This window comes from Salmo trutta, chromosome 29, assembly GCF_901001165.1.
Source record: "Salmo trutta chromosome 29, fSalTru1.1, whole genome shotgun sequence".
In the NCBI taxonomy this organism is placed as follows: Eukaryota; Metazoa; Chordata; class Actinopteri; order Salmoniformes; family Salmonidae; genus Salmo; species Salmo trutta.
The window spans coordinates 31,704,310-31,719,762 of NC_042985.1; the positions used below are offsets into that span (position 1 = coordinate 31,704,310).

Here is a 15,453-nt window from a genome sequence, read left to right on the forward strand (position 1 = left end):
AAAGCCTATTCCCCCTCAGGAGACTGAAAAGATTTGGCATCACTGGGGCCAAGCTTCCTGCCATCCAGGACCTCTATGGTAGGTGGTGTCAGAGGAAGGCACTGAAAATTGTCAAAGACTCTAGACACCCTAGTGATGGACTGTTCTCTCTGCTACCGCACGGCAAGCGGTACCGGAGCGCCAAGTCTAGATCCAAAAGGCTTCTTAACAGCTTCTACCCCTAAGCCATAAGACTCCTGAACAGCTAATGAAAGGGCTACCAAGACCCCTCTTTTACGCTGCTGCTACTCTCTGTTTATTATCTATGCATAGTCACTTTAACTCTACCTACGTGTACATATTACCTCAACTAACAGGTGCTCCCGCACATTGACTCTGTACCGTACCCCCTGTATATAGCCTCGCTATTGTTATTTTACTGCTGCTGTTTAATTATTTGTTACTTTTATTTTCAATTTTTTCTTTAGCAATTTTTTCTTAACACTTTTTTCCCTTAACTTCTTAAAGCATTGTTGGTTAAGGGCTTGTAAGTAAGCATTTCACAGTGAGGTCTACACCGGTTGTATTCGGCGCATGTGACAAATAACATTTGATTTGATAAGCGGAGAGAGAAAGCGAGAAAGAGGCGAACATGGTGTCAGTCAGGCCGACTGGCTTGTATAACATTATGTGAGATACATTTGCCACGGCCCCATCATCATATGTGTAAACCAACCGCTAAGTCGCTCTTTACCCCCCCGACACTGACCCCAGGGGACATCTGGGAATAGAGAAAATACAGCGGGATAATTGAATCTGTGGAATTGTAAACAGTATCACCCTCTTAGAGAGCGGGTGTGGAGAAGCAAGGCAAATGGCACTGTGGCTGTGGATTACTTAAGCCTGTCACCTCCGGGTTGGGCCGGGTGATACACAGAGATTTAATGATGAGAGAAGGTATTGGGAGCCGGAGTAAATGAGATCTTTATTAATGATAGACTGGATGAGAGTTCTACTTCCTCTACACAGGGCTTCCAGTAAAACATTTAGCTAAGCTGAACAGTAGGAACATTCACAATTGACCTCATATCAGTCCAGCTATAAAGTGTATTAGATATACACTGAGTGTACAAAACATTAGGAATAACAGCTCTTTCCATGACAGACATAGACTGACCAGGTGAATCCAGGTGAAAGCTATGATCCCTTATGGATGTCACCTGTTAAATCCACTTCAATCAGTGTAGATGAAGGGGAGGAGACAGGTTAAAGAAGGATTTTTAAACCTTGAGACAATTGAGACATGGATTGTGTATGTGTGCCATTCAGAGGGTGAATGGGCAAGAAAAAATATGTAAGCGTCTTTGAACGGGGTATGGTAGTAGGTGCCAGGTGCACCAGTTTGAGTGCGTCAAGAACTGCAATGCTGCTGGGTTATTAACGCTCAACAGTTTCCCGTGTGTATCAAGAATGGTCCACCACACAAAGGACATCCAGCCAACTTGACACAACTGTCAAAAGCATTGGAGTCAACATGGGCCAGCATCCCTGTGGAACACCTTTGACACCTTGTAGAGTCCAAGCCCTGACAAATTGTGGCTGATCTGAGGGCAAAAGGAGGTGCAACTCAATATTAGGAAAGTGTTCCTAATGTTTTGTACACACAGTGTATATTTTCTGCCACCACATTGCCCCATTCTGTTCTAAACGTTATTCTGGATGGTTTCAAATGGGTTTGAGGTAAATGAAAGTATGTGAGCTACTCTTTATACAGAGTCTCATACAGTCAGGTATCTGCTTCTCATAGAGACTCATACAGTCAGGTATCTGCTCCTCATAGAGACTCATACAGTCAGGTATCTGCTCCTCATAGAGACTCATACAGTCAGGTATCTGCTCCTCATAGAGACTCATACAGTCAGGTATCTGCTCCTCATAGAGACTCATACAGTCAGGTATCTGCTCCTCATAGAGACTCATAGTCAGGTATCTGCTCCTCATAGAGACTCATACAGTCAGGTATCTGCTCCTCTTAAAGACTCAAACTGTCAGGTATCTGCTCTTCATAGAGACTCATACAGTCAGGTATCTGCTCCTCATAGAGACTCATACAGTCAGGTCTCTGCTCCTCATAGAGACTCATACAGTCAGGTATCTGCTCCTCATAGAGACTCATACAGTCAGGTATCTGCTCCTCTTAAAGACTCAAACTGTCAGGTATCTGCTCCTCATAGAGACTCATACAGTCAGGTATCTGCTCCTCATAGAGACTCATACAGTCAGGTATCTGCTCCTCATAGAGACTCATACAGAGTAAGGTAGCGGGTCCTCTCCTCTGCTGGTGCTCTGTGCTCAGTGGGATAGTAAAAGGTGCTGTTCAGGAGCCTCAGTAATGACTGCTTGATTTCAAATGAGTCGCGTAGCTGACTGACTCCCCGGCCACTGCTCCCTCCACCCTCCATCACTGTGCTGCAGAGTGCTGCCTGTCTGCCTGCGTGCAGAGCTATTTTAGACTCCGGCCGCGCTCCGGCTCATTCAGACAGACTTAATGTCCCCAGAACACAGCAGGACAGAAACATTTCACATGATCCGGGGTTACAGACAAAAACAGGACTTGCCATTAGCCGGTGCTATAGTACAGAAATGGTTCATAAGGCCATTTACTATGCAAGACTACAGTGGGCCATTAATTTGCCATATAGCAGTACAAATCCAAAGTGAAACCTGACGGACAACATTGACTTTATTCTAAAACTTTTCACCTTTTTTTCCCCTATTCTACTTGGATCGACACATTGAAAGAGATTGGTTAACGATTTGGAGTAAAAAGGTGAGAGTGATCTTAGATACTTTGTAAAAAAAAAGGTGAGAGCATTTGAGATACTTTGTAACTGTGTAACCAAAGCAACAACAAAAAATCCTCCTTCTGGTTCTGCATGTGTAACATGCTCTGTTATGTAATGACTGCATAACACAACAACGTTAAAGCAGTGGGCACAGAAACGCCAACTTACTATTGAGAGGTGATGACACAAATGGCAGTCAGTGGTGATGCATAAGGTATCTCTCAATTACTTTATTTTCTTATCTCAAATACTTTCTTCTAAGAGGTGAAGAGGAAGATGATGCCCCACTTCTTATTTGTACATATTGCATTATCTTATTGGTTCAAATTCTCTCTGGTAACTTTCTGTTATCGAGTAGAATGTATTCCATACTCTTATGCATCATTGGTTACAGCTGGGCAGTATCAGGTGACCCAACATGAGGTTGCGACCCCTAGTTTGGGAAGCGCTGCACTAAATACTGTACATAACACCCACATATCTCTTAACTTTTCAACCCATATTGTTAGTCAGCTCTAGTCAGAAGGAATATAAAGTTAGCAGCTGTTGCCCTGGATACTTTCAGCGGGTTTTTTTCCTACTCGTTTTTATGAATAAATTATGATCATGCTGATCCAGGAAAGAGGGTGAGAGTCTCAGCTTGCAGAAGTGTGTGTGTGTGTGTGTGGGTGTGTGTGTGTGTGTGTTTGTTTACGTGTGTCTGATATTCATCACACAGCTCAGCAATGTTATTAATCCCTTCAGGGTGCAATAAACTACCAGCACCACATAAACATTGAAAATAGGGCTTTTCGCTCTAAATAAACACGCTGATACAGACGTTTGGCGAGAGTCACTCCAGAATTTCTTTGCCAGGTATGGTAGCGCTGTGGACACCTGAGGGCCTAGCTGTTTTCGTGCCAGGGTTTCATGAGTGTTACACCAAGCTGAGAATCCCCTCACTGATTCGGGTGAGAATACTTTGCACGTTGCAGTCGCCCCCTTATGGGAACTATAAGTCCCCTAGGACGCTAACACAAGGTGTTGCATCCTAAAAATAATTAATTATTAGCTAGCAAAATCAGATATAACACCGCTACAGCCTAGCCCTGTTTAGATTGCCTAATCAATCCTGCCTGCAGTCTACTGCTGTTTTCAATAATCTACATGCTGTATGGGGTGGTAGGTAGCCTAGCGGTTAAAAGCATTGGCCCAGTAATCGAAAGGTTACTGGTTTGAATCCCTGAGCTGACGAGGTGAAAATCTGTTGATGTGCCCTTCAGCAAGGCACTTAATCCTAATTGCTCCTGTAAGTCACTCTGCTAAATTAGGTAAATGTATGTTTGCATACACATTCATTTCCCTGAGCACAGTTGTATAATTGGGCATCACTTGTCATAGGATGAAACTACAGTATGGAGAACCATGGGACTTCTCCAGAAACACCTGTGGTGCATATGACACAGAATGTGTTACTTTCCAATGCCTAGAGAGACGTTCACAACTATGATACACGAATGCAGGTGCGTTAGGCTGTCAAAAAGTTGGATGTAAAGCGCTCTATACATCTTTATAGGTATACAATGTACTCCAAAGCCCAAGGAGAGGTGTGGGTCACTAGAGGGAGGACCTCTTGCTTCCGGCCTGTAGCTCTAGAGAGATGACAGCACTGACTGGAGCATATGGCCCGGTCTGTCCACTGCACTGCGGGTCTGGCACAGGGAGCTCACTCTTTCAGCTCCCTGGCTTTGTCAGAGGCCCATGCCTGTAGAGCTACGTACAAGAGCAACATTGTGCGGTTATGAATGTGCTGTGCATACCTTTTTGTGCATATACAGTGGGGGAAAAAAGTATTTGATCCCCTGCTGATTTTGTACGTTTGCCCACTTAAAAAGAAATGATCAGTCTGTAGTTTTAATGGTAGGTTTATTTGAACAGTGAGAGACAGAATAACAACAACAAAAAATCCAGAAAAACACATGTCAAAAATGTTATAAAATGATTTGCATTTTAATGAGGGAAATAAGTATTTGACCCCTCTGCAAAACATGACTTGTACTTGGTGGCAAAACCCTTGTTGGCAATCACAGAGGTCAGACGTTTCTTGTAGTTGGCCACCAGGTTTGCACACATCTCAGGAGGGATTTTGTCCCACTCCTCTTTGCAGATCTTCTCCAAGTCATTAAGGTTTCGAGGCTGACGTTTGGCAACTCGAACCTTCAGCTCCCTCCACAGATTTTCTATGGGATTAAGGTCTGGAGACTGGCTAGGCCACTCCAGGACCTTAATGTGCTTCTTCTTGAGCCACTCCTTTGTTGCCTTTGCCGTGTGTTTTGGGTCATTGTCATGCTGGAATACCCATCCATGACCCATTTTCAATGCCTTGGCTGAGGGAAGGAGGCTCTCACCCAAGATTTGACGGCACATGACCCCGTCCATCGTCCCTTTGATGCGGTGAAGTTGTCCTGTTCCCTTAGCAGAAAAACACCCCCAAAGCATAATGTTTCCACCTCCATGTTTGACGGTGGAGATGGTGTTCTTGGGGTCATAGGCAGCATTCCTCCTCCTCCAAACACGGCGAGTTGAGTTGATGCCAAAGAGCTCCATTTTGGTCTCACCTGACCACAACACGTTCACCAGTCGTCCTCTGAGTCATTCAGATGTTCATTGGCAAACTTCAGAGGGGCATGTATATGTATTCTTGAGCAGGGGGACCTTGCGGGCGCTGCAGGATTTCAGTCCTTCACGGCGTAGTGTGTTACCAATTGTTTTCTTGGTGACTATGGTCCCAGCTGCCTTGAGATTATTGACAAGATCCTCCTGTATAGTTCTGGGCTGATTCCTCACCGTTCTCATGATCATTGCAACTCCACGAGGTGAGATCTTGCATGGAGCCCCAGGCCGAGGGAGATTGACAGCTCTTTTGTGTTTCTTCCATTTGCGAATAATTGCACCAAATGTTGTCACCTTCTCACCAAGCTGCTTGGCGATGGTCTTGTAGCCCATTCCAGCCTTGTGTAGGTCTACAATCTTGTCCCTGACATCCTTGGAGAGCTCTTTGGTCTTGGCCATGGTGGAGAGTTTGGAATCTGATTGATTGATTGCTTCTGTGGACAGGTGTCTTTTTTACATGTAACAAGCTGCAGTTAGGAGCACTCCCTTTAAGAGTGTGCTCCTAATCTCAGCTCGTTACCTGTATAAAAGACACCTGGGAGCCAGAAATCTTTCTGATTGAGAGGGGGTCAAATACTTATTTCCCTCATTAAAATGCAAATCAATTTATAACATTTTTGCGTTTTTCTGGATATTTTTGTTGTTATTCTGTCTCTCACTGTTCAAATAAACCTACCATTAAAATTATAGACGGATCCTTTCTTTGTCAGTGGGCAAACGTACAAAATCAGCAGGGGATCAAATACTTTTTCCCCCCACTGTACCTGTAGATGTTAGGGTGAGTTTGTGCGTGTGTGTGAATGCATGTGTGTGTGTTTAAATTAGAATACACTCAGTGTACAAAACCTTAAGAACACCTGCTCTTTCAATGACATAGACTGACCAGGTGAATCCAGGTGAAAGCTATGATCCCTTATTGATGTAACTTGTTAAATCAGTGTAGATGAAGGGGAGGAGACAGGTTAAAGAAGGATTTTTAAGCCTTGAGACAATTGAGACATGGATTGTGTATGTGTGCCATTCAGAGGGTGAATGGGCAAGACAAAAGATTTAAGAACCTTTCAACGGGGTATGGTAGTTGGTGCCAGGTGCACCGGTTTGTGCCAAGAACGGCAACGCTGCTGGGTTTTTCACACTCAACAGTTTCCCGTGTGTGTCAAGAATGGTCCACCATCCAAAGGACACCCAGCCAACTTGACACAACTGTGGGAAGCATTGGAGTCAACATCCGCCAGCATCCCTGCGGAACGCTTTCGACACCTTGTAGAGTCCACACCCTAATGAATTGAGGATGTTCTGAGGGCAAAAGGGGGTGTGGGGTGCAAGTCAATGTTAGGAAGGTGTTCTTAATGTTTTATACACTCAGTGTATACAGTACCAGTCTAAAGTTTGGACACACCTACTCATTCAAGGGTTTTTCTTTATTTTTACTATTTTCTACATTGTAGAATAATAGTGAAGACATAAAAACTATGAATTAACACATATGGAATCATATAGTAACCAAAAAAGTGTTAAACAAATCAAATATATTTTATATTTGAGATTCTTTAAAGTAGCCACCCTTTGCCTTGATGACAGCTTTGCACACTCTTGGCATTCTCTCAACCAGCTTCATGAGGTAGTCACCTGAAATGCATTTCAATTGCTGCACTTTGGTCCGCTTCTCCTTACGACAGCCGTGACAATTCTACAATGTAGAAAATAGTAAAAATAAAGAAAAACCCTTGAATGAGTAGGTGTGTCCAAACTTTTGACTGTTACTGTATGTAAATAATATAACAGTGTGGTGTGTGTGTGTGTATTTGTGCTGGGACGTGCCCAGTTCTCTCTCTGCGGAAGCAAGTTCCTTCACAGGCTCCACAGGTGAGCTGCTGATCTAGGTGGTGTAAGCTCTGTAGTTTCCCTCAGCCATCTGTGGCAATGGCAGCACTGCCCAGCATCACATGCCTTTCCCTTCATCCATCCACTCCACCCCGCTGCCTCCTATCCCTGACCATGCACACAATGTACACTACAAAACACACTCTCTCTTTTATCCTCTCCAAAGCACTGGTCCTCAGCCAACATATTTAGATATTTCTATTTTGCACTGGATATTCTTCATGATCTAAATCTACCTCAATCTTTGACACATCTTAGCCTAAATTCAGGCATAAGGAAACATCCCTGTGGTGTGGTTGATGTTTCCCACGTTAATTGGAACAGCAATGAAGAATACGTAGCTTGAGAAGACGTAGTTTGGGAGTGATAAAAGCACATTAGGCCTCAGACAGGAATCGTGCCTCTGTTAATGTGAGGAGTGATTTCCCTCCCTCCACAGCGTAGCAGAGATGGATGGAGGCTATGAGAGGCAGAGGCATTGACAGAGTGGCTTGTTCAGCACCAACAACCAAGCCCACCACCACCACCACCACCACCACCACTAAACCCATCTAACAGTAGAGCCTAACATCCAAGCCAATAATAACACAAGCTCTCTAAAGGCTTGAAAACACAAGCACTACTTGACAATTTGCCAATAAGAAGCTAGTAATCCTGTCTGGTCTTATCATGAAATACGTTGTGTTAGCATAGGACTTTCTTAGATGTTGCTGTGACACTGCAAAGATCAACACTGGTTTTGACAATCTGGTTATCATTAACATATGTCTCATTAAAGGACAAGCTATCAACAACCAGGTGTTGGCATTTAGCGCAGAACAAAGACTTGTGTTTTTCATGTGAAGAGACACGATCGGCTAAACCTCCTCTTCCTCTTCCTCTCACTCGTGCCCACTCAATCTCTCTCTTGTAAGCCTTGTTTATACCTGGCGCTAACATGCATCCTGTGTCCTGATCTTGTCCACATTCTGACTGTGCCCACATTTTCAGATATACATCTACACACGGTATTTAAATGTCTCTTATCCATCCACTGTGTCCAAATTCTGACCAGATATCTTGGTCCCTCCCTGTATGCAAATTATTTGACAGATGTTATTTAAAAAAAATATATGTATTTATTGATTTTAAGACACATTGATGTCATAAGTCAATGTTGCCACTTGACTGATGATTTTAGAAGGCAGGATAATGGTGATTTAAATGGTTTCACTGTCCAGATCCGTCTACACTAAGATATCGAGACATGCCTGACTACCTCCGGAGTTGGCCAGGAGACCTGATCACAATCCGTCTTTTAATCTTCTACACCTGTCTAAAAATGTGGGCACAATCAGAATGTGGACAAGATCAGGACAAAAGACGCATGTTAGAACCAGTTATAAACATAGGCTAAAGCCCCATTTACATACTGTATGTAACCTACAGGTTTATCTGATAGAAAAGGCCAGTGAATAAATGAGGCAGGACATTACTTTCTATACAGAAATTGAGCAGATTGATATAACGCCAAACTGACTTACACACCATTCAGTGACATTAATAGCCCTGTCTATGGCATGTTATATTCCATATTTTTCATAATTTGTTGTTGAACAGGAAAGGGCCTGATGTTTCAGATGGCTCCTCTGGAGGGAGAGGTAATTTCACCCTCTTTAGAGGCCCCTCACAGGGCCGTACACAGGGGCCGCCGCACTAATGGAACTGTCATATAAATGCAAATAACATTGTGACTCTGTGAAACAAACCTTGAAGGGCAAGCAGGCAGAATTGAGCCGGATAAACAAGCCACGCGCGTGTGCACGCACACATGCGCGCGCGCGCGCGCGCACGCACACACACACACACACACACACCTGGAGTCCTGGGCGGCAGGTAGCCTAGCGTTTAGGAGTGTTGGGCCCGTAACCGACTAGGTAAAAAAATCTATCTATGTGTCCTTGAGCAAGGCACTTAACTCTAATTGTTTCAGGGTCGCCGTCAATAATGAATGACCTGTGCTCTGACCCCACTATCCGAAGGTGTTAAAGTGTGATATGCAAAAAATGGATTTCCAATTCACATGTGCAAATTGGAAATGTAAGCACCCACCTAATTATCTTATCTCATCTTATACCTGAGGGAGGGGAGGGAAAAGTGGGTGGCTTCAAACCAAACCCACAGAGTAGTCTGTCCATCTACAACAGTTACAGAAAGGTTGCATTTCCTCTCGGGTTTGTTTTCTATCTTCATTCTGATATACATGGGGTCATTCCAAGATAGTGAAATCATCAGGAGCAGTTTAGGATGTAATCACAGCCCAGTAGTCAGTAAGCAGGTGTAGTGTCAGCCAGGGATCAGAGTGGAGATGATGTGGTGGAGGCTGGCAGGATGTCTAGACCTGCAGATTGAGCCTGTGGAGGTTTAGAGGACTGCCAGGATTAAGCCTCATCCTCCTCCTATGTAATCCAACCACAGTGAGGAAAGAGTGCATTAACTAGACTCTAGCACACTGAACCTAAACAGGGAATAAAGAACTGCTTCGTAGCCTACCCTCTCTCTGTGAGGAAACAACTTTTTGTTTGTTTTATTTTATCTTTATTTTATCAGCGAGTCATACTGAGACCAAGGTCTCTTTTACAAATGAGCCCTGAATTACAGAAATTACAGAAAATACACACATCAAAATATAAATACAAAATGCAAGCAGAAAGAAAGAAAAACACATTCATCAGTAGTACGGTCCTCAATCAGCTTTCTGAATTGCCCTAGAGGCACCAAAACATCAAATTTGAGAACATTTGGTAGATTGTTCCACCTATAAGGGGCAAGAAAACTAAAAGCTGATTTATCTAACTCAGTAGAGACCAAAGGAATTTCCAGAGTTAGCCATCCCTGTGTCTAAAGTTTAGTAAAGATGTTAGCTACAGTGGGAGTTTTTGTAAAAGGGCTTTATACATAACATAGCAATGTATCAACCTACGGGACATCAAAGAGTCAACCAATTTTCTGGTTAGAGAATGCAGTGATGAGTACTAAAACTGTACGTGGTTGCAAAGGGCATCAGTGTCTTAACAGCGCGATTTGCCAAGGCAGGATACTCTGAGCACAGCCCAATCCAGAAATCTGGCAGTGGCTTCTGATTAAATTCAATTTTCACAGAACCGCTTGTTGCAATTTCGATGAGACTCTCTTGTTCAGATATCGGTAAGTGGACTGGAGGCAGGGCATGAAAGGGATAATGACTCCAGTTGTTTGTGTCATCCGTTTCGGGAAAGTACCTGCGTAATTGCGCACCCAACTCACTCAGGTGCTTCGCTATATCACATTTGACATTGTCCGTAAACTTGAGCTCATTTCCACACAAAAAAATCATACAATGATGGAAAGACCTGTGTGTTGTCCGTGTTAATACAGACAGAGAAGAGCTCCAACTTCTTAATCATAGCCTCAATTTTGTCCCGCACATTGAATATTGTTGAAGAAGCCCATTTTTATTCTCAGTTTCTTAACTAAGTCATCAATATGCTTTTTAAAAGGCAGCTTTTCATCTATCAAAATGCCCAGATATTTGTAAGCAGGGACACGATCAATATGGACACCATCCAAAGTACATATGTTTAAATCATCAGAATTGTTTTTATGCACCCTAGAGAACAACATTTACTTAGTTTTACCTGCATTCAATACTCATTTCATAAAGTTATTGTAATACAATGAAGGTAGACTGTAGTTCAGGTAGAGCCTGGTCAACCGTGGGACAAAAGCATACACAACAGTATCATTGGCATACAAGTGCAGGTTACAATTTTTTACAGACAAGTCAATATTATTCATGTAAACAGTAAAAAGTACAGGACCCAGAATTGACCCCTGCGGGACACCTTTTGTATGTCCAGAAAACCTGATTTAACACCATCAGTACCCCCGACACATTGAGTTCTATCTGTCAAGTAATTTTTAAACCAACTGTCAAGACTGGTGCTCAGGTTGAGCTTGCTTCCATTTTGTTACACTTAACCTAAGGCGATCCTCTCCTCTCATTGAGAGAGGTAGTGAGAAACAGTGTTTATTGTGCCATGTATTACAATCAATGTATTCTAGACTCTCATTTCTTTAACCTTCTTTTATCAGCTGGCATTATCACAAGTGTCTTTAGAAAGGATGGCAGACCAAACTGCAAGAGAGAGTTATACGGCTGAATTATTAAAGACTCCAATTAGCTGGGCTGCCATTTAGATCAAACACACCGGGCGTCTTTCAGCGCAAAACAGTGGCATTTACCAGCAGCACCAGAAGCTTGTTCAGGGAGCGAAGCAGGCTGTGCGCCGGGCGGTGAGTTTAGAGTAGAGGCGGAGCACCCAGCCATGAAAGAGTTGAGCTGTGCAACAGTACTCTAATGAACGACTTGACACAACAGCGTGGTTCAACTCAACCTCAGAGAGGTTACCGAGGCCTGACCTAACTCCGCAAGCATGCAGGAGAACTGAATTGTAAGGCTGGTGTGTTAATGGAGTCTTCTTTTCCCTCTCTCTCTCTTCCTCTCTTTCTCATATCTCTCCTACTCTTTCTGTCTTCTTACTGTATGTCTTCAAAGACTACACTAGGAGGGTAGAGGACAGCCATCTTGGCAAATTTAAACTAAAAAGGCTTTCAAAAGCATCTTCAAGCACAATCCCCACAACTGTTTGCTGCTGATAAGGTGAGCATGGCTTACAGCACAGTTATGATTATATACAGTATCATTTAGCAGACGCTTTTATCCAAAGTGCATACATTTTACATACGGGTGGTCCCAGGAATTGAACCCACTATCCTGGCATTGCAAGCACTGTGATCTACTAATTGAGCTAGAGAACCACAGTTATCGCATGGAAACTGGAATGCAAATGAAATACATATTTTATATATTCCAAAACCCTATACATTTCAATCATATAATCATAAGAGTGCACTAAGTACAGAAAGCCCCATCATAGCAACTATGGCTCTCCACTATGGTGGATGATAATGTGATCTTCAGATTGATTAGAGAGCTCTTAACCACTTCTCACATCTACTCCTTACTACAGCTCTCCATTCCTCAGCCCATCCCTCCATTCCATTACCTTGTCCCTTCACAATGGTCCTGCTTCATTATCATAGTCAGATCCTAGCACACACACACCCTGGGGATCACCCAGAGGTAACCCTCCATAGTGGTGATCATGATCATTACTCATCCATCATTTTTCACAACGTATGACGAGAACAGCAAATACACCATCACAAAACTCCCTTTATCTAGCCATAATGGTAACCAAAGGAATGAATAGGATCGTAATGCCATTTGGGTGGTAACACAGTAGAGTTAAATGACTTACTGAGGCGGGGAGTCTGGATACATCACGTTGACTTGTGATAGAGTCTCCACGTAGGAGTCAAAGTCAAACGCTGGAGGGAACTCCTCGATACACGTCGACCTCAGCTCCCCGATGGAGCCGCCGTACGAAAAGCCATCCGGAGCTGTGGAGAGGCAGGGCAGTCTAATACAACACTAACGAACACAATAGCTTTTTTCTCCGTGAACTATAGCACACGGTCAGGATTGTAAATACGCTCTGTGTTCAGTTCAACTGAATTATATATCTCATGGTTTAGGGATCCTACTTTGAACTGAATAAGCAGATTTACAGTAAATATTTATTTTTGCAGTCTATCTGCACTGTTTTTACACTGGAGCAGTCAGAATATTTTATGAAATATAAGGCTAAGGGCATGTGGATCCTTGAAGATAGAGGGGCTGTGATTGAAGCCAGTGTGATATAATCTGGGTATATCAGCCTTTGGCCAGGCAGAGGGAGAATGGGGCCGCATCCTCACACAAAGGATGCTCTTTGAGCTTTTTGTGCTGTCTCTGTGTGGACTGACAATGGGACCCAGTCCATTGGGCCAAGTGGCCATCCACAGACATGGCTTTGGCTGTGTGTGTGATTCAGTTTGGTGCAATATTTTGTTATTTTCCCATTCCGTTATCAACCCCACAGGCAGAGTGTGGTCCCTTTAGATGAGGTTTCAAGAGAAGAGCACTGGTTGGTTTAAATGCCAGCTCTGGAGAATGCCAAATGTGGCATATTAATGCCATGAGGGTGAAATGTGTTCATTGGAAGACTGAACTGGATATCTTCTACTGATTCAGCTCTGGGAAAACTAGCATAGAAAATTCATGGCCATACATTTTGTCCCAGGGATTTGTAAATAAGACCTATGAAACCACTTTCAACTGAAAACGGATAAACTAAAGCTTCTAAATGAACGGGCCTCTAACACACCTACTGGCCTCATCGATGGACAACTCTCTGTAACTCACCATAGCTGGCCCGCAGGTGGGGGTTGCGCAGACGGCTGTCTTTGCGCAGGCTGCCCACGATGATGGTAACGCAGGACAGGAAGAGCACCAGGCCGATGACGATGCCAGCCACCACCAGCGGTGACACCAGCAGGCTGGCCTCGCTGCCCCCATCACGGCAGTCTGGGTACTCATGGGCACTGCTCTGGTTCGAGCTCACTGCACAGACCACAGACCACAGGTGGGGCCCAGCCACAGAAAAGAGAAATCAGGGAAGAATGGAATAAAAGAGGGACAGCGTGGAGAGAAGGAAGAGGGGGGAAGAGGGAGGTGATAGAGAGAAGAAAGCGGTGAGAGAATTAGAGAAAGTAGAGAGAGAGAAAAAAAACACATTCAAACCCTTTGTGGCAATGTCAATGTGAGACAATGCCTCCATGACCCTACGGAGAGAAACATGTAAGCTGATATTTCTCATCATACACATACCTCTCTGTGGACCGCAGGTCAGGAACACTCCCAAGATTTTCATTCCTCAGCGGAGGAATAGATTCTCAAGTCTGCAGTGTTTAATATTTAATCCTCAACCCGTTAGAATTTTTAAATACACAGGGTGGAACTCTTTCATGTCAGCTCAGGAGGCAGAAACCCAACTTCAGCCATTAGTGACTCTTCTCAAATCCCCTTCACCCTTTTCATCAGAACTAGAGGGAAACCAAAATAAGCGCACACAACATAAATAAAATGTACTCAAATAACACCACACAGCTAGTGACACAGACAGATTCAATATCCAAGTGCAAGCCGAGATAATACTAGCTGCCGTGCTATCTTTGCCACACTTGGAATCTGAAAATCTTTTGGGGGGCCATCAACAGGAGACAAGAAATCTAATCAATTTATTTATGAGGAGGCCGTTGTCTAAATGCTAATCATATTAGTCTCTATTCATCTCTTCCCTGCTGAGGAATTCCTGCCATAATTGAGGTTATAAAATATTTGTGTTGATCACAATCAATGTTAATCTTTTAATCCACAGTGAGCATTGTGTGTTGATTTGAAGATCTAGGAGAGTAGTCTACTGCGTCATGCTGTTTATGTGTTGGCATACAGTGCCTTCGGAAAGTATTCAGATACGTTGCCTTTTTCCACATTTTGTTGGGTTACAGCCTTATTCTAAAATTGATGAAATTGTTTTTTTCCCCTCATCAAGCTACACACAATATCCCATAAGGACAAAGCAAAAACAGTTTTTTAGACTTTTTTTTGTTGATCATTTATAAAAACAATTTAAGAAAATGAAATGTCACATTTACATAAGTATTCAGACCCTTTACTCAGTACTTTGTTTAAGCACCTTTGGCAGCGATTACAGCCTTGCGTCTTCTTGGGTATGACGCTACAAGCTTGGCACACCTGTATTTGGGGAGTTTCTCCCATTCTTCTCTGAAGATCCTCTTAAGCACTGTCAGGTTGGATGGGGAGAGTTGCTGCACAGCTATTTTCAGGTCCCTTCAGAGATGTTCAATCGGGTTCAAGTCCGGGCTCTGGCTGGGCCACTCAAGGTCATTCAGAGACTTGTCCCGAAGCCACTCCTGCGTTGTCTTGGCTGTGTGCTTAGGGTCGTTGTACTGATGGAAGGTGAACCTTCACCCCAGTCTGAGGTCCTGAGCGCTCTGGAGCAGGTTTTCATCAAGGATCTCTCTGTATTTTGCTCCATTCATCTTTGCCTCAATCCTGACTAGTCTCTCAGTCCCTGCTGCTGAAAAACATCTGCATAGCATGATG

General features: G+C 43.5%; 1 protein-coding gene across 5 annotated transcripts in view; it reads right to left on the reverse strand.

The window, feature by feature from the left end:
* Positions 1-15,453, reverse strand: part of LOC115167407 (protein BEAN1) — a 44,087-nt gene that overhangs the window by 4,143 nt on the left and 24,491 nt on the right. For 2 of the 5 annotated variants that reach the window (XM_029721807.1, XM_029721809.1), the window contains 3 exons: positions 14,155-14,369; positions 13,690-13,887; positions 12,704-12,845 (listed from right to left, as the gene is read on the reverse strand). In XM_029721807.1, coding sequence (XP_029577667.1) covers positions 12,704-12,845; positions 13,690-13,887; positions 14,155-14,197 — 383 coding nt within the window. In that variant the 5' untranslated portion in view covers positions 14,198-14,369. Of the gene's footprint in view, positions 1-12,703; positions 12,846-13,689; positions 13,888-14,154; positions 14,551-15,453 lie in introns of those variants that run through there. The other 3 variants (XM_029721806.1, XM_029721805.1, XM_029721808.1) reach the window with 2 other exon arrangements.